At 47.5% G+C, this 24,740-nt stretch overlaps 1 protein-coding gene across 1 annotated transcript; it reads right to left on the minus strand.

Moving 5' to 3' along the window:
• Nucleotides 1–1,418: 1,418 nt before the first annotated feature.
• NSFL1C (NSFL1 cofactor) lies at nucleotides 1,419–24,663 on the minus strand. The gene is made up of 9 exons (XM_080813467.1): nucleotides 24,465–24,663; nucleotides 21,997–22,094; nucleotides 16,265–16,339; nucleotides 13,629–13,794; nucleotides 12,921–13,013; nucleotides 11,774–11,883; nucleotides 10,816–10,953; nucleotides 4,211–4,375; nucleotides 1,419–3,148 (listed from the first exon to the last, which is right to left on the minus strand). Exons 1-9 carry the CDS (start codon nucleotides 24,567–24,569, stop codon nucleotides 2,986–2,988), a joined length of 1,113 nt encoding a protein of 370 aa, XP_080669593.1. The 5' UTR covers nucleotides 24,570–24,663; the 3' UTR covers nucleotides 1,419–2,985.
• Between the last annotated feature and the right edge of the window lie 77 nt (nucleotides 24,664–24,740).

A 24,740-nucleotide genomic window follows, 5' to 3' on the forward strand; every position in this document is an offset into this window, starting at 1 on the left:
AGGGACCAGTGGCTTGATCTGGGATGCACGTGCAGCTGAGTCCAGAGGACTCACTGATGGACCGGATGTGGGGGGAGGCTTGGGGCCATTGAGGGGGGGGGAGAGAAGTCCCAGGTGCACGAGCTGCTCAGCTGGGCAACAGGTTCGATGGCTGAGGTGGATGGTGTGGTATCTGCTCTGCTTCCCAGTCCTGGCCCGAGAAGAGTGGACCCAGAAGGGGGGCCACAGCTACCGCCCAGGAACAGGAGCAAAACCCATTTAAGGAAGGAAGACCTCCCTTAATTTGGCCCTGGGAGGGAGAAGTCCTGAAGCAGTGCCCCCCAAACATGCTGGTGGCTAGGGCAGAGAGTGCAAAGCAGCGAACCACCTTTCTGCACCAGCTGCTTCCCCCCGTGAGCTCCAAGTTGGCTTTAAGGGGCTCCCGGTGGGCATGGGAAGGGGCGCTGTGGCCCTGGAGGGCACTTTGGCAATGCCAGCCGAAGCCCTAGAGCTATGCTCCACTGCCACTCCACATGCTTGCTTCTTCCTGTGGCCACCTCCTGAGGAAGTGACCAGATAGACCCCAGACCGTACCTACAGGGTTTGGCACAGTATAGTTTGCAAGACCAAACAAAAACAATACACGTGTGGCCTGGGAGAGAAGAGTTTAAACTGAACTTGGTGAGGCATCATCACCATCACAGTTAACTTGTGTTGTTCACTCAGTGACATATCGTTCCATCAGGGAAGGTCCCATGTTTTCCAATATATCTTTGGCCCACGCAATGCCAGGAGGGTCCCTTACCAACCAACCAATTCTGGGGATGACTCAAAATCCTCCTCCCAGATGAACTGAATGTTTGGTTGGGAACAACTGCCCTGAATTCAGAAGCCCCAGAACCAGCGACTGTAGTTTTTTCTTAAAAAACCTGTGATGGACTTTTCCATCTGAGCCACCCAGAGCAGAAAGCTGGGGCTGAAGACATCCTTGCCTGGGCTGGATCCAGACCAGTGTGAGCTCTGGCTCAGCGGCTGGCAATCCCTCTGACCTTGGGCTAGACACCCGCTGTCTGAACTGCCGTGGCTGACGACAATCAGACCCGCTGCCTTACCTACTTCCCTAGGCGAGGTGGGAATGTGAAGAGCCCTTTGTAAATTCTTCCAGATGATGCAGGTTCTAAGTGGCATTTTTATGATCTCTCTGGGTACGTACTAATTAATGCAGAATGAACGTAAGCAGAGTGTATGCAAACAGGGCCAGGGGTTGGGGGATGGAGTGTACACAGACCCAGGGCACAGAGGTTAAGGGTGCAAGCTCTGGAGGCAGGCAGACAGCACCTCATCACTTACCAGCCATGACCTGGGCTTTAGGGTTTGCATTGCAGTAGCTACTGTTATTATACTCCTTCAGAGCAGCCCATTAAAAAGTACAAAACTCTGCTGTCCTCGTTTTGGTTTTTAATGGTCAAGGTGACAACAATTTACAAAGTTTTTCCAGACCCGCATTTCGTTTCCGTGGTCACCTCTGCCTGCCAGACGTGCCGAGGACCCTGCTGCCCTGGCAGGCCCCTGCCAGTTTGGGATCAGAAACACCAAGCCACATCCCCGTCTCAGGATGGGTACTGGGGGAAACCCCAAGCCCTTCCCTAGCTCTGGGGTTGGGAAGCCGTATTCCTGTCTCACCGCAGGGGTGAAGCAGGAAAGAGCAAGTGTGTGGTGACGAGTGTCTGGGAAGGGGGCTGAGGCACATTATGATTCAAAACCAGGAGACTCTGAGTCAGTGCTGATTCAGTCTGTGGTTCAGCTATTAGGGCGGTGGAAGGACTTCCATCTGAGACCCCTGTGACCCTCCTCTGCCAAACTTGCACAGGAAGCACGCTGCTGGGAGGAGGCCTTTATCAGGGGGAGCTTGTGCCTGTGCTGTGACAGTCGGAGGGCGGCAGGGCAGAGAACTACACACAGGACCTGCACACTAGAGCTGGGGATGCTGCACTTGCCCTCGAAACGGACTCAGCAGGAGCCTCTTGCAAACGCTCACACAGTGGAAGGGGCTCGTGGCACAGGGAAGGCGTCCCTTTGTCACCATCTTATTTGCCCTGTGCCGTGAGTGGAGAGAGTAGGGACATTCGAATTCCCTTCCTCTCCTAGGCCAAGAGCTCTACTCTGCACTCACTTGGGTTGGCAGGAGCTGCTTCCCAATGAGAAAACACCCTATCTTGTCTCCCAGGTACAGATCTATGCACGCGGAGTAAATAAGGCAATGGCAGAACGGCTGAGAGAATCAGGGTGCGAGTAGCCCAGACAGGGGAGGAAAGGGCTGGGGCAGGTGGAGGGCAACAAAATCCCAATTGTCCCAGGTCCAGGGAGCTCGAATTTCCCAGGATTTGAGTGAAAAGAGCACAGGGAAGTATTTATTTTCACCTGAAGGGCTCATGGGCATCTAGATCTAACCTCACACTTCATGCACTCCTGCTGCTGCCCAGCTTGATCCAGTCAAGAGGTTTGTTCTCGTGGGAGCAAGTGGCTACAAAGCCTCTTTCTTCAAGTGCCGGACTCCCTTCCCAACAAAGGGGAACACTCCACTAGTCATCTCAGGGACGGTGGGTGGATGCTAGCGGATGCAGTTGTGGGCCACAAGCCATTTTTAAGCAGCAATCATGGAAGGGAGGCTCCTCCCCACACACCCTGGAAATTAATGTGATTTTTAAAGCAATCAAAGGCGGCTTCAGTGGGAGAGGTTCCGTACAACATGCTGGTGATATTCCTTCAATTTTTTTGGTTATTTTTATTTTTTTCTTTAAAGTCCATTGATCGTTCACAAAAACCCAGGAAATGCAACTAAGGAGAAAACAAATGTCCAACCGAGATCTAAGAACCCAGAGCTACGGAGGAGACGTGGCACTGGACTGCTGGGTGTGTGGGATGGGGGTGGGAGGGGTGGTCCCCGCGGGGCAGCTGGCCGTGGAGGACGCAGGAGGGAGATGAGGCTGCCAGCCAGGCGGGCGGCTATGTTAACCGCTGCACGATGACGGCGTTGAGGAGGTTGGCTTCCTTCAGGGTCTGGCTCTCATCAGCCAGCTCTTTGTTCGGGAAGGTAGTCATGAGGACAAAGCTGGTGGCAGCCATGGCCGGCCGGGCATCCACAATGAAGAGTCGGATGTCGCTGATCCTGGTGGAGCGGGGGTGAGTGGGGAGGTGGGTGAGCAGGGCCCTTCTCTGCTGTCCACAACCCCCGGCCATCCTTCTCCACAGGGCAGCCAAAATACTCACTTGGAAGCACATCAGATCATGTCACTCCCTTGCTTAAAACCTTCACGGCTGCTCCCCGTTTCTTGGGATAAATACCGACCACCTTACTGTGATCCCTGCCTACTTTGATACCACCCTCCTTCCCTTCGTTCTCTATCTTCCTCCTTCTAGATTTTCATCATGCCCGGCTTCCAGCCCACATTCAGGTCCCTCCTCCTAGAGGCTCCTCTTCCTGACCCACCTCCTGTAATCCTAATCACACTCGTGTCACAACTTAGCCCACATGAGACCCCTGTCAGCATGCAAGGACTGTCAAGCCATTCCCTGGGCCCCACATGTGCTTCTGGTTTAGTTGGCCTACGGCTAATGAAATTCAGATAGGACTATTCCAGAAAAAGGAGTTGCCAAATACCTATAATACTAGTTAACAGTCCTTCCCTGCTAATCTCTTCAATCTTTCTGTGCCTCAGTTTCCCCATCTTTAAAATGGGGTTGGCACAGTTTGCTTTAATCCAGCCCAGATGATCTGAAACAGTAGAGCAGGTATTCTAGTATTCTCAAAGGGTGTATCTAGAAGAGACTTTGACAGCCCAGTGGTTTTCAGAGATCCCCTGGAGGTGGGTGGGTAGAGGAAGCCAATTGGAGGGGATGATGGCCCTGTGCCCTCCCCTCCCCCCATCAACCACAGTACTTTTTATTCTTCTGTACTTGGGCTTTACCATGAAATCTTCTGTGAACAAATGCTGTGTGTGCTAAAAAGACCCTGAGAATTCCAATCCCCTAATTTTACAGGCAAGGAATGAGACCCACAGCAGGGAAAAAGCAGTTACTGGCCACACTTAATGCAAGAGCAGGGACTAGAACCAAAGGCTTTTGACCTGCAGACCTTCCCATCCCACTATCGCCTTCGGGGTGGCATGGAGTGCCTGCTGGTGTTCAGGGGGCCCTCCCAGGATAAGCAAGGCCAGACGGCGCAAGGCACCTGTGGCTGTGGTTGAACTTCTGCACCAGCCTCCCGCCGTCGGCGAGCCGTATTTGGATGTTTGTGGTGGGCTGTGACTCGTCAATTGAGACGGAAGAGCTGGCTTTGGCTTCGTTTTCTGCCTGTTGGGCTGGAGAGCTGGTATTCAACACCTGGGGGGCCGTGCTGAGGAAAGAGGAGCATGTCAGGCCGCACACAGGAACAAGGCCCCTGGAGGAAGCAATCCCGCCTCAGAGTTGGCCTGAGCACTTGCTGTATCCAGGACTAGGCTTGCTGCTGCCACCACAGGGAGCGACGGAGACAAGTCTGCCTTCGTGGAACCTACCTACAGGCCCAGCAGGATGCGCTCAAGCCCTGACTCGCTGCTATCTTCCTCACTCCTGAGTAACTGGGGCAAGTGACTCAACCCCTTCTTCCTTGCTGTCCTCAAAGCAGTATGCAAGACAGCCCACAGCAGGACCGGACCGGGCTGAGTTTAAGCCTCAACGAGAGAGGGCAGTCTGCAGTAGAGGGGGCCTGACACAGCCTGGCAGGTGACTGCTGGGATGTAGGGACCAGTCCAGACTCCTTCTCTGTCACAGAATTTTCTGGCCTGCATTCCCTAGACAACCTTACTCGTGTGCATATTTATTCTCCTGTGTCAACTATCAGAAGGGGGCAGAGATTTCCCACAGGCCAACCAAGTACCCCATACCATAGGGATTAGTTACACATTACAAACAGGACGTGGTATCTGCTGCAGTGTTTAGAGCTCAGATCTTAGATCAGCTGGACTGGGGTCTGAATTCACCCATTAGCTATGTGGTGCTGGGCAAGTTACTCAAACTCCTTTAGTTTCAAGAAGGGTAGTAACAAGGATCTTGAACAAGGGTTAAGGCTATGTGCCTTACTCTGTTTTTGTTAGGGATAAAGGGGACAATTACATACAGCACAGACAGATACAAAATGACATATACAATTCTCAGGGTGCCTGAGGGGCTCAGTCAGTTCAGTGTCCTAATTCCTGATTTCTGCTCAGGTCATATCTCAGGGTTGTGGGACTGAGCCTCACGTTGGGTTCCGTGCTCAGTGTGGAGTCTGCTTGTCCCTCTCCCTCTGTTCCTCTCTGATAGTGTGCATGTTCACTCTCAAACAAAATCTTAAAAAACAAAACACCTCCCAATTCTTGACAACTGTTGGGAGGTTTCACTTCTCTTCTGTAAACACCTGTGCATCTCATTTCCCAGACTTTCTCTTAGCAGACACCCTAGCCCAGACCCATGCAGAGAAAAGGCCATGAGATGTCCGCTTGCTTGCTTTCCTAAGTCTCTAATGACATCAGTTTTTAAACCTCTCCTTTCGCCCTGGATCTTTATAAGCTTAAAATAGTACCCATAGCAAATCTAACAGAAAGTGCTTTCCCAAGTGTGTTTTCTGAGATCCAGTCCCTCCATCACCCAGGAAGGTTATAGAGATGCCACATAACAAACTGGCAGCATTGGAAGCCACTTGCATATTAAACGTCTTAAGAGACTGTTCAGTTAAGGCAAACTTACTTGACCACCACATGTTTTGCATGTGGGACTCAAATGTGAGCCAGGGCATACAGAGAAACCACAACACCCCAGACTTCAAGAGATGCTCATGAAGTTCAACATAACCCCTGTAAATGCCTAAGGCTGACTCTGTTTTGCTCGGGATTTCCATGGGCATTAGGCCAACGTCTAATTAGACTGTAGGTGGCCTGTCCCTCAACTGTTCATGTAATAATTCCAAGGACAGAATAGGTACTCAGTGAAGCTACTGCCTGCCAGAAAGGGAACTCTCACATCTTCAGTCATGCCTACAATGAGAGAAGCTATTCCAAGAGAGCCCAGAGTATCCGTATGGGCAAGGGTGGGGAACGCAGGGAAATGGGAATGGTGTTCACTTTGCACATGTGCTGTCTTCGGGGTGGGGTTTGATAGTCACAGCCTCATGACTCATCACAACTGTCCTCTGAGACGGTATGGTCTCCATTTCATGAGTGGGAAAATAGAAGTGCATGCTGTAGGGCAGTTTTTCAACTTTTAAAAACTTACATAACGAACAAGTTTTCTCTCCCTACATTCTGTGTGTTCCTACCAGCCAGGACTTGGTCAAGCTTCACATTCTATGGTTTACTTTAAGAAACAAATACCTACATTAAAATTGCTTTCTCAAACCTGTCCCCTGCTCCCAGAGAATCTGATACACCTCTCACTCATGAGCTAGGGGACCCTCAGCAATTAGTGAACATCTGGGCTCCTACATTCCTTTTCTGTAAAAGGGGAATACTATCCCTATCCCACCTCCATACCTCTTAGGGCAGGCAGTCCACTACATGGCAGCCGTTCCCATGAAGGAGAGTCAGCGTGATGCTGGAGAAACAGCACAGGACCAGCCATCAGCAAGCTGGGCCGAGGTGGAGTATTTCACGCACAGCAGTTCTTTTAATCCTCAACGGTGTATGAGGTAGGAATTCATCATTACTTTTTAGGTGAGGAAACTGAGGCACAATGGGATTAAGTAATGTACACCAGGTCCCAGGGTGATTTTGAGGTGAAGCTAGGACACAAGCCAAGCTACCTGGCTCTTGTCCTGTGCTCTAACACCTGCCATACTCTCCCACCAAGCCCTGGAGTCAGGCAGACCTAGACCTGGACTTATGGAACACTGTCCCAAGACAGTTTGCTCATCAATAACATGGGAGTTAAATGAAATTTCTGGCTGAGATAACAGCTAAAAATAATGCAATGTATCCAGCATAGACTACGAACACAAACAAAGACCTATGTCTATGTAAGAATATCTCAGATGCAATACAGCATGGGAGGTTAAGAGCAGAGACTGGAGGGAACCCATCTCTGCACTAACCAGCAGTGTGACCTTGGGTGCGACCTGACCTCTGCAAGGCTCAGAGTCTTCATCTGTAGCCTAGGGATTGAAACAGGATTAAAGGTGGTAACACATACGAAATGCTTACTCCAATGCTTTGCTAACAGCAGAAAAACACTCTAAAAGCTGATTACTACCATTCCTCAAGGTCCTGCCCCACTTATATTTGTCTACATTCTGGACCCAAATCAGCTGGAGATGCTACTGCCTGGCCATGGGCTGTAACTGAAGGTCACCTAAGGGACACTCCCAACCTACACAGCCCTCAAGGAGGGTGAGGACTGGAGTACGAGGAACCTCCATACCAGATCTTACGGTTCTTATTTGTAGCAAGACACTCAAAAAGTAGTAGGTCCAAATTGCTCTAGTTGTTTACGATAGCCACATGCATTGGTTCAAGGGAATGAAGCCTTGGGTCTGGTGTTTCTGGAGAACTGCTGGCACTTGAGCCATACATCACAAGAAGTGGCTGGGTCATCTGAGGCAGAGAAGGCACTTCACCCAGGGATGGGAATGGTCAGATCAGACATCCGGAAGTTTCTTTACTATCTCCCTGCAAATACCATACAACTCACAGGGCAATAGTGCCTCACCCAGATCGAGAGCCTGAATCACCCAACTGCTCATTTCCTTTGTAGTCAGGAATTACCTGGACACTAAGGTGCTTTGTTGTCACAATTATAAGCGCTGACAACCTTGCCGTCTCTTTACAAAATGACCACTGCAGAAAGAATGGTGAGCAGCAGAAACCCAATCCGGATAGCAGCAAACCCACACCCTCCCAGGGCATTCTTGGTGTTTGCTATTCATAATCAAATAGAGGCAGTCTTTCCTGGACCTTCAGATTAGTTCCCATCCAAACAAACAGACGTAAAACCTAAAACAATGAAGTTTAATACAACTTTAAGAGTTTTCTCAAGTTTTGAACTGAGAACAAGTTATTCATTCAGATAACTGGAGAAAAAACCCAGGACTGACTGAAATTTTTTTTTTTTAATTTGACAGAGAGAGATCACAAATAGGCAGAGAGGCAGGCAGAAAGAGAGAGAGAGACAGAGAGAGAGGAGAAAGCAGGCTCCCTGCGGAGCAGAGAGCCCGACGAGGGACTCGATCCCAGGACCTTGAGATCATGACCTGAGCTGAGGGCAGAGGCTCAACCCACTGCGCCACCCAGGCGCCCTGACTGATTTTTTAGGCAAACCTGAGAACATTTTCTTACTTTTGGCTCTTGATCATTTTAGTTGACAAGATGACAATGTAAAATGATGCGAAATTTATGGGAAAAACTAGAAAAAGCTGTCCATCTGGTTTAGACTGAAAAGCTAAAACCTTACTTAGCTTACAAAACGTCATTTAGCTGTATAAAACATGTCTTTTGCTCATTTTTCATAGAAAGCCAAACTGAAATAAAATGAAAGTGGCACTGGCAAAGAGTATTTATTTAGGCAAAATCAAGCTCTGTCAAACACCTGATTATCAAAATCTGTCTCAACTTGTTGGATTCATCCTCCACACTAATAAAATTATTTATTCCCCTCTTGCTAAAAGAGACATTTTAATTTTGGGGGGCACCTGGGTGGCTTAGCAATCTGCATTCAGCTCAGGTCATTACCTCAGAGTCCTGGGATCGAGCCCCACATCAGGCTCTCTGCTCAGCAGGGAGTCTGCTTCTCCCTTTGACCCTCACCCTGCTCAAGCTCTCTCTCTCTCCTTCAAGTAAATAAAATCTTAAAAAAAAATTTCTAAAAATTTTTTGAGATGTGGAGTCTTGCACAAATAATACAGACTTTCCAGTATTAGCACTTCCCATCAATATCATGAAGACAAACAAGCCCAACTGTACGGTGTTCTGGGTCCTTCCTTACAATAGCTGGTGGGCAAAAATGGATACATCCTTTCTAGAGGTCAATTTGACACCATCTTAAAAATATGAAGACCTTTTGAGCCAGCAATTTTACTTCCAGCCCAAGATTAGAGGGTATACAAAGATTTAATCAGAGATATTCATTGCAATGTGGTTCTTAATACTGGCAACTGCCTAAATGCCTCACAGCGGGGACTGGTTAAACTATAGCACATCCTTAAGATCGGAAGTTATGTTAGCATTAGAAATAAGATTGTAGAAATACATTTACTGGTGTAGGTAGCCATATTAGTTTCATTAAGCAAAACAAGTGATAAAACAGCATTCCCAATTTACACACATACACACCCACACATAATGGACTAGAATGATACTAACTGGATATATCTGGGTATTAGATTGTTTTTATTCTTGATCTGTATTTTCTATTATTTCTTAAAAGATAAATATATTTTATTTTAATAATTAAAAAAGAATTATCTAGTGCTCTACAAAGTTTACAACAGCTGGCAGGGAAGCCACAGACAGGACCACTCCGAGGACAGCTATCTTGGGACTAACCCACAGGCCCAATGTGGTGGACGAAATGAGAGCAGGGTACACTTCCTATTTTGGTCTTGGGAGATTAGCCCATTGGTCTCTAATGTCCTGAGCTATCACCTTAGCTCCTGATAAGACAAAATAGCCAACAGGGAAGCAGGGGAGTCTAGGAGGGCCCAGCTGAAGCTCAAAGGGCACAGCTGCTGGCAGACCACACTCCGATCCCTACAAATGGTGATGAGGTGAGCACGGGCAGTGCCTAGCTCAAGAGCTGTCACGTCTAGATCAGAGAGGGTGCTCACTGTACAGGTGTGGGAAGAAATGCCAGTCAGAAGGCCTGGGTTCCAATCCTGGTTCCACCACATACCAGTCATGCCTCCAAGGATAACCATTAGAGTCCAAGAATCTCAGCACTCCTTCTGTAAAATAATGCTCTAATACTAGCAGGGAGGCTCACTATTCCAAGTGCCTCTTCTGGGCACACCTCTCTCTGAGGAACACTGACTAAGTGACTCCATGGACAGAGCTGAATGGGCCTCTGAGGGAAGGCAGCCCGAGTATGGGTTGGCCAAGGTCTGGTGGGAGAACTCTACCTATCAAAGGCAACAGTGATTTTGACCAATCAGATCCTATCAGGGGTCTGAATGCAAGATGGAGGCAGTGGCAGAGGACACAAGGCTGAAAAAGTCACAGGAAGTGACAGTGAGTATCAGGCAGGGCCAAAGGAGAGATAAGGGCCGCCACAATGGTGGAGCAGCCACCTGCACAGGGCAATAATGTCTCTGAGCTTCCCTGGATCCTGAACAAAGCTGTTGTAATGTTGGCTGGGTGGGAGAGTCCAGGATTTCTCATCCCTCCAAACCCCCATTTCCGGTGACCCAAGAAAACGTGTGTCTGCTTCAGCCAAAAGCCATGAAGGAGATTACTACTGCTGTGAACAGGTTAGATTACTCAATCAAAGCAGCAACATACTGCCCTTCCTGCTTACTGACTGACTGCTCACTGTGGGGCAGCGCTCTGGGCTCCTCAGTTGCTAAGGAAGTAAGGACTCTGATCAGTCCCATTTCATACTTGGGCAAACTGAGATTATACAGTCGAAGGTCCTATGGCTAGAAAGTGAAGAAGAGATTTTAAACTCAGGTCTTTTAACACCAAAGCCCACGGTCTCCATACTCTTCCTCCCATACAAATGAAATGTGCAATGATCTTAATGGTGAAGAGCTGCATGTCAAGTGAGTGAGATGCAGGGTCTGCAGGGGCGGGGAGAGTGACTGGCACGTCCTACTTCTGCCTGTGCTGCTCTTACCTGCCCAGTTTCTGACCCTCTCCAGTGAAGGCTTTGAAGGCTCCCTTTGGCTTCACAAAATCCTCATCTCGATGGTCTTCCATGTCCAAATTCACCTGCCCACCGTGAGCTAACCTCCGCAGCTCTGCTGGCACCTCCCTGCAGGAGAAAAGGCAATGCTGGGGTCCACAGGGAGCAGCATGGGAATGGCAGTGATGCGTGCAAAAGGAGGAGAAACATCCTAGTTCCAAATGTGAAAGTAGCTGGGTCCCACAGGGAGTGGCTACTTCAGTGGCTATTGTCTGCCTCCCACGTGTCTCTCACTTGCTCAAAGTCACAACTGAGACCTCTATCTTATTTGGTCACTTGGTTCTGTCCCAGGCCCAGAAGGGAAAAACAGATACTCAAGGTTTTAGATCTGTAAATCTGTATTTTAACCATGTTAAATCTGCTTAAATATTTTTTTTACTGCTTGGGGCACTTGGGTAGCTCAGTCAGTTGAGAGTCCAACTCTTGATTTTGGACTCATGACCTCAGGGACATGAGAACGAACCCTTCATTGGGCTCTGCACTGAGTGTGAACCTGCTTGAGGTTCTCTCTCCCTCTGCCCCTCCCCATGCTCAGATATGCACACATGTGCGTTCTCTCAAAATAAATAAAATTTTTTAAATATGGGGGAGAGGGCCGCTGGGGTGGCCCTGCCAGTTAAGCATCCAACTCTTGGCTGCAGCTTGGGTTGTGATCTCAGGGTCACGGGATCGAGCCCCACATCAGGATTCGTGCTCAGCGCAGAGTCTGCCTGAGATTCTCTCTGTCTCACTGTCCCTCCCCAATGCACTGCCCCACTCTAAAATCAATCAATCAATCAATCAATCTTTTTACTTCTGAAATAATAAACATTTCGATCAGCCCCTTCTTTTCCATCTCCACAGGGTCCACTCACTGACATGGAACCCAGAGGAGGGCTTCTCTTCTCACCCTCTGCGGATAGACTCCAGAAACTGGGCATTGGATGGGTCTTGGTAGCTTCTGAGTTCACCATTGTCCAGGCTGAACCCACTCTTCCAGAGCTTCAATACTACATGAACCTGTGACAAAAGAAGGTAAGCAGTCCATACCCTATCAGGAAACTGACAAGCATACCAATGCGACCCTGCAAATTAGCAGGTTCTTACTATTTTCCTGTGTCATTATCAAAACACAGACATGCCACACACATGCATGCATGAGAAAATCCAATCAACCACCAAGTATTAACCTAAAAGAAGGTGATATAGCAACAGATTAAGAGCATGGACTTTGATTTAAGCAGCCCTGGGTCTGCATCTCGGTTTTGCACTCACTAGCTAAGTGGTTCTGAGCAAGTGACTAAGTCGAAGCTGTGGCTTATCCATAGGGTTGCCAGTGTGCTTGGCCTGTAGCTCGTGCTCAACTCAACTGCCGCGGCAAATTTACTCATGGGACTATTTTGCAGTTATTACAAAGGCTATCTACAATCTCTGTTAATTCCCCATACATATTCACAGTAAAGGGTCAAGGCTACAAACCAACATATTAGCAGCTGCTGCCTCAGGTGCATACGGTTTTTATTTTCCTCTTGCTTGACTTTATTTTGGAATAAAACCCAAAAATGATTAAAAACAAATACATTATAGAAACTAATGGTTACAAGGCCAAACATCTGTTTACGGCACAATATTAAATTCACAAACCTCACAATTACTGATATAGTATGAGACACTTATTGGAGAGGGGACCCTAAACACAGAGAGAAAAGGACTGAACAGTAGTAAGGAAAATTTTTTCAAAGTTGTGTTCTAGGCCTCCTTGGGTGGACTGAAGCCGAAGTTCTTTAGCCATGTCCACACCACCAGAAAACCCTAGAATCATCCCTCTGCCCAAGGTTCACAGAATGCTCAGGAAACTCCTTCATTTATCCATCTCCTCTGCTCACCCCTTCTCATGAGTGCCCCTGCCCGTCAGATAATCCTCTCCATTCAAGGACCACAGTAACGGCACTGCCTCTTTCCTTTCAGAGGCTGCTGGTACAAATAACATGTGACCAACTGCCTCTGAAAAATGGCAGACTGTCTATGAGCTGCCCCAAGAATGTAAATGCACTCACATCCTGGCCGGAATGCCGCCTCCTTTCTCCTGCCACGTAGGCAGACTCTTCCTCCGGTGCTGCCCCCAGGCGATAGCCACCCCCTGCAAATGGCTACAGAACACAAGTTCATAAACACTTGAGGAGAGGGGCAATGGTGATGGGTCACTCAGATACAATGACATACTTCAAGCTTCTTAACCTACTAAGTGCACTTGCTCTGGTACTGAACTCAGGGCCACAGGGCTAGGCAGTATGGTAGATGAATGAAGTGACCAGGATTGGTGGGAGCGGGGAGGCACTGCTTGGCTAAAGGGAAGAGCTGCTACTAAGCTCTAGTTAATTATGGTCATGCAGGAATCTGGGTGCAAGATAATACCGAAGACTTTCTGACTTTTCCAAAGACGACAGAAATCTAGAATTTATGTAACACAGGTGCTACTAATTTAATTAAAACAAAAAAGGTAAAACACTGAGTAAATCAAGTTGGCCAAATAAAACATGTATATAGGACCTGTTCTAGCCCATAGGCCGAGATTTGAAAACTGCCTCAAATCTTGATTTCATGTTAAAAGGTGAGAGAAACTACACTGCTCTTGCACATGTAAGAGCAAGTGAGCAGTGAAAGACAAAACAAAACAAATTCAGTCACTACTGGAGTGAGAAAGGGCTCCCCCCATCCCCCAAAACCAGAGGCCTATGGCCACAGACAACAACCCTTATGCTCACTCTTGGTTTACTGGTTTCTCCAGGGCTCTTGGTCACTCGCTCCACAGCTACAGCTCCATGTTCCTTGGCACCTTTAAAGAGATCATCCACCAGCTCGTTGGGACTTTTCTTCCTGGGAGGTCCGACAATCTGCTGTCCACTTCTCTCTGAGCCCCCAGCATAAAACCTGCGCAGAAAATACATGTCTAACACTAAACACACTTGGAAAACATGAATAGAGCAGGTGTCAGGCTCTGGGCTAGGTGCTAGGCACACTGAATTAAAGGGTGCAATGTCCATCTTTAAGGAATTTACTGTCTAATTGGGGAAACAGGTTAAGTAGGCAGGCAGGCATAATGCAGTGTGAACAGCAATGCAGGTCAGTAAGGGGTGCTCTGGAGCACTGAGCTGGGGAGGATAATCACGGCTTCCTAGAATATCTTCTGGGCTGAGTCCTGAGGATGAGGATACATTTTATCAGGTGAAGAAACCAGGGAAGGGCATTCCAGGCATGCATGACAACATGCCAGGTCCAAAAATAGTCCCAACTGGGAATTATCCATCCAGTGGCTAGCACCTCTCTAGGAGACAGCAGCTATGGTCACAGGCAGAAGCAGCTACCACTAGCAGCTCTAGGTTAACAGAGGCAGCGGTGTGGTTAGCACGAGCAGCTAGGCTCCGGTGCTGGCTCTGCCGCTGAGTGACCCTGGGCAAACCAGTGCATTGCCCTGTATCTCATTTTCCTTATCTCTGAAATGGGAGGGAAGGACCACATGCCCTACCTACCTGCTCCTTAAGTCAGGGCCATGAGGTTCAAATCAGCAGATGTATGCAAAAGAACAAGCACAGAGTAATGCACACATGTAAGGTGGTGTGATACAGCACCGAGAGCTCACCCAAGCTTCACCTCACCTCGCTATTCTGGTGATACCCTCTGGGGCATTGAGAAGAGGGTACTGAAGAAGGTCAGGGAAAGCCAAATACAAGCCCCAAGATACCCACACCAGGCTCTGCAATGGGCCAAACGTGGCTTGAGATGAAGCTAGCAGTTTTTAATCTGGTTCTAAAAACCAGTACTCATGTAGCCTGGCTAGCCACCTGCTTGTTGCTCCTATTCACTGCTAGGTCAACAGTGTGTCTCCCAGTGGGGAGAGCTGAGAACCTATAAAATTCGTCCCAGCTTTCTATTTCCTGACATTCCCCACTGAATGCAAGGCAAGCCACAGGCCTTGACAAGGACGACAGCACCAATGTCATCAGGTCTGAAATGCTGAGGGGCTGAGGATGTAATCAGGATGTGAAATAAAGGAAGGTCATCACCTGGAGGATGTGACAGGACAGGAAAAGGAGGCAGCGGCCATTTAGAAGTTGGGCATTCACATACTTGATGGCATTGCCTTTCACTCAAGGAATGTAAAACTCTGAACCTTGAATGTATCTAAAAAGAAGGCTGTGAGGCAGTGTAAAGGTCACTATATGGATGAAAACAGAGAACAGAACACATGTAATTTCTCAGCCCGCTTCCCAAAGAGTGACCATCATGAGATAATTAAATTTCCGTAAGGGTTACTATAATGATCGTTAAGAACGTCTGACAGACCGAGGCAGGGCTCGTGGGGAACTCAAAGCTGTGAAATGAGGCTGCAGATGAAGTTCTGCTCAGCGGACTGAAAAGTCTTTATAATGGACTCTCAAAGCCTTGGCTTGTGAACTAAGAGCCTGTGATCAAGTGATTAAAAATATTCATTCCTTCGACCTGCACTTTCATTTCTAGAAACTACCCTAAGAAAATAATCTGAAATGTAACCTAAGATTAATACACAGAGATGTTCACAACAATGATATTTACAGTGGTAAAAAGCCATCAAAAACTTAAATGTTGGACAACCCGTATGATGAATTATTACTGTAGTTGTTGAAAACACTAATGAATCTCAATGGTACAGAGAAATACTGAATAAATAGCATTAATCCAACAAAAACAAGAACAAAATTATTTGACTATCACCATGTAAAATATAATACCAAAGTACATTTATATACAGAGCAAAGACTGAATAGAAATATGCCAAAACATTAACTCTAGTTACTAAAGGGTGTATAACTGTTACATTTTCTCAGTATACTATTCCATCTTCCACAGTGGACACTATTTTTATTATACCATTCCTAATGGTTAAAAACAGACAGACAAATAGTATGTATGTGTTTGCATTGGGGGAATACACACTGATAAGCCTTTAATTGTGTTTATTATGTGATATATTGCCTTTCCAATTAAAAAGAAAAACCTGAAAAAAAAAAACCCTGGAAAGATACACACCCAAAATAACTGATACCTGGTGACCATTGGAAGACCAGGTATTATGAATAACTTTTTTCCTTCTTATTGATTTGTTTCCCTTCCCAAACACTCCTCAACAAATACATCTTATTTTAATAATTAAAAAAAGAAAAACCCAGAATACCCCAAAAGAAAAAAAACAGTAACAGGGGAAAGGGATGACTTCTAAGCTAGAGGGACTGGGAGACTGTTTCTAGAATATAACCCACCCAGACTAGGCCACAGTAGTAATGGCTAATGATAACTGAGCACATTATCCTTCTAGGTCCTTCCAGATGGCTTACACATTATCAAGGACATTCCAGAGACTCACCTCTGGCCCTCTTCCTCTTCCTCCTCCTCGTCTTGGTCATGAATGAGGTCTCTGAAGGATGTCACCCTATTATCGCTGGAGACACAGAAAGGAGCAAAAAGATATCGGGAAGAGTTAAGCAAAAGTAGCCCCATTATCAGCTGCTAAGGAGTTGAGGACACAGGGGTTTAATTTTTTTGGTGGGGTAGAAGAGGATCTACATGAAAGAGGGCTAACCTTTCTATCAAAATAATGTGGAATTTTTCTTCAAGGTAACACAGGACTGCAAAAAATTAGAAAGGGCTATTGTGAAATAAAATGGAGTCTATTTAAGCTCTCCTAGAGGGAGGAAAGAGGAACAGTATGGTGTGTGTACTACTTTAAAAACTGACGGCTGGATAGCTATTTTTATCACTTAATTCTTATTACTTTTTCTTTAACAGATTTTTATTATTTTTAGATAATCTCCACACCCAACATGGGGCTCGAACCTACAATCCTGAGATCAAGAGTTGCATGCTCCACTGACCGAGTCAGTCAGGCATTCCTCTTCATTTAATTTTTAAGTACTGAACTGGACACTAGGTCTAAAAGGTGACCAGACACAGTTCTTATTCTTCAGTTGCTATAGGCTCATGGCCCCTGTTAAATACTGTGCAGTATGGGTTGTGGCAGAGGGAAGCACATGGCACATGTGGGTACAGAATGTCTTGTCCTTTGCGGGGTGGGGATGGGGGAACATCGAGAAAGTTTTCCCAGGAAAATGCAACAGTTGGACTGTGTGCCAAAGAATGAGTGGACTGCCAGTCGTAGAGAAAGGGCGGGAGGCTGGTGGGGGTAAGGGAGCAGCAGGGCACAGCAGGAAAGGGGTATACACACAAACACAAAGTAACACATTCCAGGAAGGGCAAACTATCAACAAGTGAAAATGAAATGAGTATGTGGCTGAGGATATCTCTGCTTCTGCTGCCCATCAGTCAAGAGCAAGTCTTTATTGGCGTTTAGGAAGAAAGCAGAGCTGTGTGGGGGGCTGGAGAGGGCACAGAAGAGTCACCTCTGACATGAAGAGTCACCTTCCTCCTCCGACACTGTTTTAAACTGTCACTTTTTTTCTAGTTTAGATTGTCTTCAAGGAATTCAGAAATCATGAGACATTTTATAAAATGTATTTCTTTTTTTTTTTTTTTTTTTTTAAATGGCTTTATTTTTTTTTTTTAAAGATTTTATTTATTTATTTGTCAGAGAGAGAGAGAGAGCGAGGAGCGATAGAGTGAGCACAGGCAGACAGAGTGGCAGGCAGAGGCAGAGGGAGAAGCAGGCTCCCCGCTGAGCAAGGAGCCCGATGTGGGACTCGATCCCAGGACGCCGGGATCATGACCTGAGCCGAAGGCAGTCGCTTAACCAACTGAGCCACCCAGGCGCCCCATATAAAATGTATTTCTTAGGAGAACAAGTAAGTTCTCTACAATATGGTCGGGGCGGGGGAGAAGAGGATAATATAGGTTTACAGGGGCTAGACTGAGAAGGCTCAAGGAATTATTATTCAAGGAATTATTTTTTACGGAGAAAGCTGCACTTCAATCTTAAAGATTTATATCAAGGAGACAATCAGAGGATGGAACAGGCTTTGAAGTGCCATCAACTAGAAAGGAGAGAACAAAGACCAATTAATGTAGCAAATGCACTGCCTGCTTGAGTTAGCAGAGAGCAACGACCTGGGCATTCCAGATCTCTATGCGACACAGCTCAAAAGGATCCAAGTGACAGATGTGCACTCTGGCCCTGAAAGGCTAATTTCACTCATTCATCTTCCCAGGGGGAGTTTTCCACAGATGTTCAGCCTCGCATCCATGGGTAAAAAGCCCTCTCTCTGTTGTTAAACACCTTTAAATACCATGTGCTTGAACAAACCACTTGTTCTGGCTGCAGATTTGAGTCTTTCTCCAGAAGTTCTCCCATCCAGACTCTGACACTATCTGACACAGACTCTGGTGTCCATATACCTGGTTCTAATTCGGAGTGAGACCACCCGGGGACCTGGGGTATGCTAATGACGTTCTCGAAGTCTTTGTGTTCTTAGGTGCCACTGGGACAATCACAGCACCAACCCCTCAGGCTTCTGTGAGCTGTTGGGGCTCTGATGCCTGGTGCAGCACATTACAAGTGCTTCTCAAAGTGCTAGTCCTCAGACCAAGAGCATCAGCAGTATCTGTGAGACTGAGAAATGCCAGTCCCCAGGCCTGCCTTAGACTCCTGAGTCAGAAACTCTGGGAGGAATGCCCAGCACCCTGCACTTGAGAAGCTCTCCAAGTAATTCTGACACATGGTCAGATCTGAGAGCTGCTCTGGGGCAGTGCTCTGAGATTACCTTATGGCACGGATGACCAGGGGACATCACCAATTTTAGAACACTTTGTCCTTTGTCCTCCACAAAGAGGCAAAATGTCTCAGAAATTTCCATTTTTTCAGCATCGAAACTATCTCCCAGGTACCCTGGCACCCTGAAGTGCACAAAAGTCCTTTGTCAGATCCATTTTTCATAGTGATGGATATGTTGTTCCTGTGCTGTCCAGTATGGAAGTCATAGTCACACGTGACTACTGAGTTTCTGAAATGTGCTTAGGATGAATAACTGAAGGTTTGTTTTATTTAATTTTAACTAATTTAAACAGCCACATGAGGCTATAGGCTCCTACACTGAATAGTACAGTTTTAGAGAATCAGAAAACGGCAGTCCCTGACATCCTAAGAAAGTATAGTTAAGCTGGATGAAAGAAGAAAAGGAAGAAACTCACCGCTACCTCCGGCTCTACCCTGTGCTAGGTACAGGGTGGGAGGTGCTGGACAGGGCGGGTAGCACGTGGCAGAAGCAGCTCTTTATATACAGAGACTTGGGCTTGAATCTGCCATAACAGCAGCTGTGAGTCCCTCAATCTTTCTAAGACCCAGCACCCTACCTACTTCCCAAGTTGTTGAGGCATAACAACCTAGGTAAGAGTATCTGGCAGAACCAGGCAGATGGTGGGTGCTCCTGAAATCCGAGCCCTTCCACTTCCAGGAACTTACAATTTATTGAGGGAGAAAAAATGAAGTTAAGTATCAGAGGAGTTCAAGACAACCCACAAGAGATGTCACCAAGTAGTATGTGGACATGGGTCAAGAAGCAAACGAATTATAGGTGACTAGATTTCTGAGTAACAAGACCATGGCATGCTGCCTATGGGTTGGGGACAACACACTCAAAAGAGAAGGTAGAGACTGAGCTAAACCTGGAAGGACCCATGGGAACTGGACAGAAAAGAGAGCAGGCATGGCCAGTTAGGTGAGAGGCTCAAACAAAAGCAGGAAAACCAAAAATGAGGCAAAATTGAGATATCAACGAAATCAGTTTGGTGGGACTAAAGATCTGAGAGACAAGGAAAAGGGGGTAAGATTAGGATGGCTGGTTCAGGGCCAGCTCTGGAGGACCCTGTATGTCCACGAAGGGAGGCAGTACATCATTCTGGCTGAGAGTTGAATGCTGGAAACAGAAACAGAGCTGCATTTAAATCCCTGTTTTACCAGCTGTGTACCACGGGAAGACACCCAGCTTCAGTATCTTCATCTGTAAAATGGGTAGAGTAACAGTATGCATACATAGGGTTGTAGTGACGACTAAAGACATTTACATGTAAAGGTTTAACCCAGGGTCTGCCACCTGGCAAGTGCTCAATAAATGACAGCTGCAATGACTGAGGAGTTTAGACTATCTTTTAGCAATGGTTAACTTCTTTATGTTCCAAAGACCTTGGAAAATCTGATAAAAGCTATGTATTTTCTTGCCAGAAAAGAAAACATACACACAAAATTCTGCCCACAACTTTAGGTCATTTATAAACCTTCTCCCATCATTCCAGATTCTAGAATCAACGGAGGACCTCACTAACAGAGTGCTGCCCCGCAGCAACAGTAAGGACACGAAACAGCAGTCAAGGACAGGACAGCAGGGGCAGGGTGGGGTGCGAGGCAGTAGGCTAGGTGTCCTGCATGTGGCAGTCCAGTCCCTCAGGGTGGCGGCAGAGACAGGTCGCACACGCAACTCCTCTGAGGGGCTAGTACAAGCGTGGCCTCTCCTGAGAATGCACTCCGTCTTTTCCTTCCGGGCAAGGCCAATGATGTAACAGACTGTGTCCTCCCTCTTCATTTTTCTTGGCTTCACCCAAGCTGAGTACCAGGTCTGAGGCTTACCCGAAGCAACAAAGCAAGGCCTTTAGGCCTGCACATGTGTTCAGTCCTGTTGGCCTTAACAATGAACTCTATTTCCTCGATTCTTTTACTTATAGGTCTATAAGAATGGGGATGATGAAAACCAATGCTGATAACAATAAAAGGACAACGGCTAACATGTGCTGTGTTCTACATGCTTTATAAGTTATAGTCTTTTAATCTTTCATGTTATAGGCACTGCCCATTTACCAGGTGAGGAAAACCGAGGCACTGAGATGTTCAGTAAGCCATTCAAGGACACAGAGCTCCCAAGTAGCAGAGCTGGGATTTGAATGTAGGCAGTTGGGCTCGTAGGCCTACGCTCCAATAAACCACTGCCTTGATAGGGCTTTAAGGCTACTAGTGGAGAGAAGTGCAAACTTGTGACTGATATCAGGCTACATTTCAACTCCCCCCTGCCCCCTCATGTCTGACACACCAATATCCATCCCCACAGTAACCTGGGGTACCTATTAAAGACTCACCCAGGAAATCAGATGGAACATCTCCCTAATAACCATGTTCCCAGTAGTAACAACCAGATGAGCCATCACCCATACCTCGCAGGTCAGTCCCTAATTAATAATTAAAAGATCAACTGCCAACTACCTCTTTTCTCTGGACATGGGAGACAGGGAAAGAAGTTAGGGAGGAACAAAATCTGCGGTTAGTGCTCCTTCTTCAAAGGGCGGAAATGTAATTTAAAGCTTGGATGCCCTTAGAGAGAAACATAATTTACACTCCACTGGCAAAGAAACACTTTATCTGTATTCTGAGGTTGATTTAAAAAACAAACAATTTTTTCTGATGAAAACATAAACCAGAGGGTAGAAAACAAATCAGGCTAGAGCAGAGGGGAGTTGTAGTTCAGACAACTTTGCAGGAAGAGGCCCTGCCTGTCTCCTGGAGGATCAGCACTGTCTCACTTTGCAGATCACAGCAGTGACCTGCCATGGGAACCTTAGGTGGCTGTGACAGGGGATGTAAATTGGATCATAAAGGTTAACTCTGTTTCACCTAATCAATCTGGGGAAGAGTGGGTTACACAGGTTTATTTTCTCTAAGACTATACAGGGTATAAGACTATACAGGCATCCTAAAATATCAATAGAGCCTTTCTAAAGTCATCTAGTCCAATCTTTTACATCTATAGCCGCCAGAAAGGAAGTCCTTTGGTTTCTACTTAAAAACTTCTAGAGACAGAGAGATCACTCCTCACATTCATAAATAAAAGACCCTCAGACATCTTAAAAGCAGGTTCTGTGGTTCCCCCTAGGACAGGGCCGTAAACCACAGTCAGGTAAGAGTCTCCACCGCAGTGTGCTGTGCCTCTCTCTACAGGAGAGGAATATGTCATGCAAGGAACTAGTATCCACCAGTTAATGTAACTTTCTTACTCCAATCCACTGGTCTGTATCCCCACGATTAATCCTCCATTAGGTCAGGAAACTGGTCCTCATCACTGCTGATAGCACACCCAAGTAGCAATAATTGAAGTTGGCCCTTACCTGGGGGCTGTGCCTCTGGACACTGAACTGGGGGTTGCCTGCGAAATGGTCACAATGTCTTCGTCCCCTCCATCCTCATAAAAGCTCGCTAGGGCGATCTGCAACAGAGACGTAGGAGATTCTTAAACAGACTTGGGATTCTTAAATAGGCCTTCATTTAACACATATTGCCTTTGAGTGCAAAAAAGCAAAGTCACGAAGATATGGCTCACACTTAGAAGGTGGTCTCTATCTGGGGACCACAGAAAATGAGATAAAAAGATAGCAAGCATCTCTCTTTTTATCACCTCAAACAAATTCCATCCACTAAGGGAAATAATAGAAGGCAAGAAGGCAGGCTAGGATGGAGACACTCCTCATTCTCATTTTACTAGGAAACGTGATCCAGTAAAAGCAGTGTACATTTATTGAGCATTTATTTATGTGCTACGTTGTTCTGAACATAAATCTACATGTGTTAACTCATTTAATCCTCGAAGAACCACATGTAATTGGTGTTATTGTCTCATTCTATAGCTGATACAGAAACACGGAGAAATTAAGAAAATTCCCAAAGTTAAGCAGATGGTAAAGACTAGAGCCAGGTTCCATCCCAGGCAGTCTGCTCAGGCCCTTACTCTCAGCTTTTATGAGACATCCAGGAGTAAGGAACAGGGAGACTGGTCCAAATTGCTTTGTTTACTTTCTCACTAAGGCCCAGTTTCCTCATCTATGCAACGCAGACACCTGTCCCACCAACCCTGTGCAATGAATGAGAGGATCCAATAACATTCCTGCACAGTCATGCCTCAGCTCTCTACATACAGCAGGTGTACGGGAGTCTTTTGGCCATTTGCGTTTGGTGGTTCTCTCACTGACTTAACAGTTAGGTATTTACAAATCACTTTAAACAAAGAAGTAAGAAGAGCACTAAGGTCTACGGATGAAAAAGATATGGTTCCTGTCCTCAGGATCACCAGCCTTAGAGTAGGCAATGAGCCCCCGAGGGACATAATCAGCCAGTCAGGTATGCCTTCGTGGGATATAAGCAGTCAGCTGGAGGCAGTGTGCTGTCATAGGACACGCACTGAAATCGAGGGGGGCCTACATTCCAGTCCTGGTCCTGGCAGGCAAGTCATGTCACATGCACGAGCCTCAGTTTCCCTACTTGTAGAGTGAAGAGACTGGGACTGAATATCTGGCAACTGTGTAATACTGTGAGCTCCTAGGTTTTCCAGGGCGTGGCTGCATTTTGTATTTCTGCCCTGCACAGGGCTGCACGCTGTGTGTACAGGCATGACACTATACCTCTTTTGCTCTGCGGAAGCAATTTAAATGGTGGAGTCAGCAGACCCAGTTCAAATCCCAACCTCACTATTTACTGGCTGTGGGATCTGGGACACATCACTTGCCTTCTCAGCATCTAACTGCTCACCTATACAGAGGAGCTAGTTTTCTTTACTTCACCGTTGTTAGGATTAAACAAATCATCACCTGGAAAGTGCCTGGCACTTGGTGCTTCAGTGCTCTGGAATCAGAACTGAGTTCTAAGGCTATCTTTTCCAGTCTATAGCTAGTGATGCCTTGAGCAAGTTACTTAACCTCCCTAAACTTCAACGGCAAATTGCAAAGATTAAATAATTTTAAGACACGTAAAGGAGTTAGAATAGCACCTGGCTCATGGGAGGGAATCAAGAAATACTAATCATTGTCATCCACTTAAGACGCAGGCAGACCAAGACCATTTACACAATTCTTTCTACAATTAATTACTGAGTACCCATTATGAGCAGGGAGCTGTTCTGGGCACGGGAGATTCAACAATTTACAAAAATCCCTCCCTCGTGTAGCTCATGTTAATGCCTTAATTAACAAATATTTAATGAATACGTAATACGTGCCAGTACATTGGACGATAAATTCCACGAGCCTCCCATTTTACAGAAGACTTAACCAGGAAAGACGAATAGGCTCCAAGGTTGCGCCACCACCCTGGAGGGAGTCTCCCCCAGGAACAGGGTAGGAGGGGGCGTGGGCCAATGCCTGGGCCGGGGTGCTCCCTCAACCCGCGGCAGGGGCTGCGTGAAGGGAAATAAAGGATCACCTCCTCCCCCGCGCGACTCAACCTTGGACCTGGTCATTCCCGTCGGCCTGGCCCCAGCCGAGCCTCGGCGCGGTCGCCACGCCCCCCCGCTTCCCTCTCCACGCGGGTCGCGGCAGTGCCCAAAGTCTCGCTGGCCCCGCGAGCGGACAAGGCGGAGAGGGGACCCGAAACCCAGCAGAGGAGGGCCCGGCCGGGGCCGGCCCGCGTTTTCCCACGCCCAGCCGAGTTGGCGACGCGTGGCAAGGGGCCTCAGGACCCTGAGGCCTGGGTCGGGCCGCAGCCCGGCGGGATGACTGTGCGCTTCAGCCACCGCGGGCTTGATGCGCCGGACGCCCGCCTCCCGCAGCCCCCGGCCGGCCCGACGCAGCCTGCCCCGCGCCGCTACCTGCAGGTCCCAGCCGGCCGACTCGAGGAAGAAGCGGGCCCGGTCCTCTTCGGCCCCAGTCACCGCCACGAACTCCCTCAGCGCGTCCTGTCGCTCCGCCGCCATCTTCGCTCTGTGCGCCGGCCGAACCGCTCCGGCCACTGCCGCACAGCCTCAGCCCCGCAGCCGCGTTCCGCCCGCCGGTCGACCAGACCCAGCCGAGAGGCGCCCGCCCGCAGGCCCCGCCCCATGCGGTGCCTCACGCAAAGCCCTCCGTGCGGGAAACTCCCCCTGCTC

Source organism: Martes martes (genome assembly GCF_963455335.1).
Source record: "Martes martes genome assembly, chromosome: 9".
NCBI lineage: Eukaryota > Metazoa > Chordata > Mammalia > Carnivora > Mustelidae > Martes > Martes martes.

Excerpts from the sequence above, each read along its gene's own strand:
- NSFL1C (XM_080813467.1), bottom strand. The coding sequence starts at position 24,569 with ATGGCGGCGGAGCGACAGGACGCGCTGAGGGAGTTCGTGGCGGTGACT. Across the intron at positions 16,340-21,996 it reads TCCAGAGGCACAGCCCCCAG|CGATAATAGGGTGACATCCT; the intron begins GTAAGGGCCAAC and ends CTGTGTCTCCAG. Across the intron at positions 10,954-11,773 it reads CTGGAGTCTATCCGCAGAGG|GGAGGTGCCAGCAGAGCTGC; the intron begins GTGAGAAGAGAA and ends TTTCTCCTGCAG.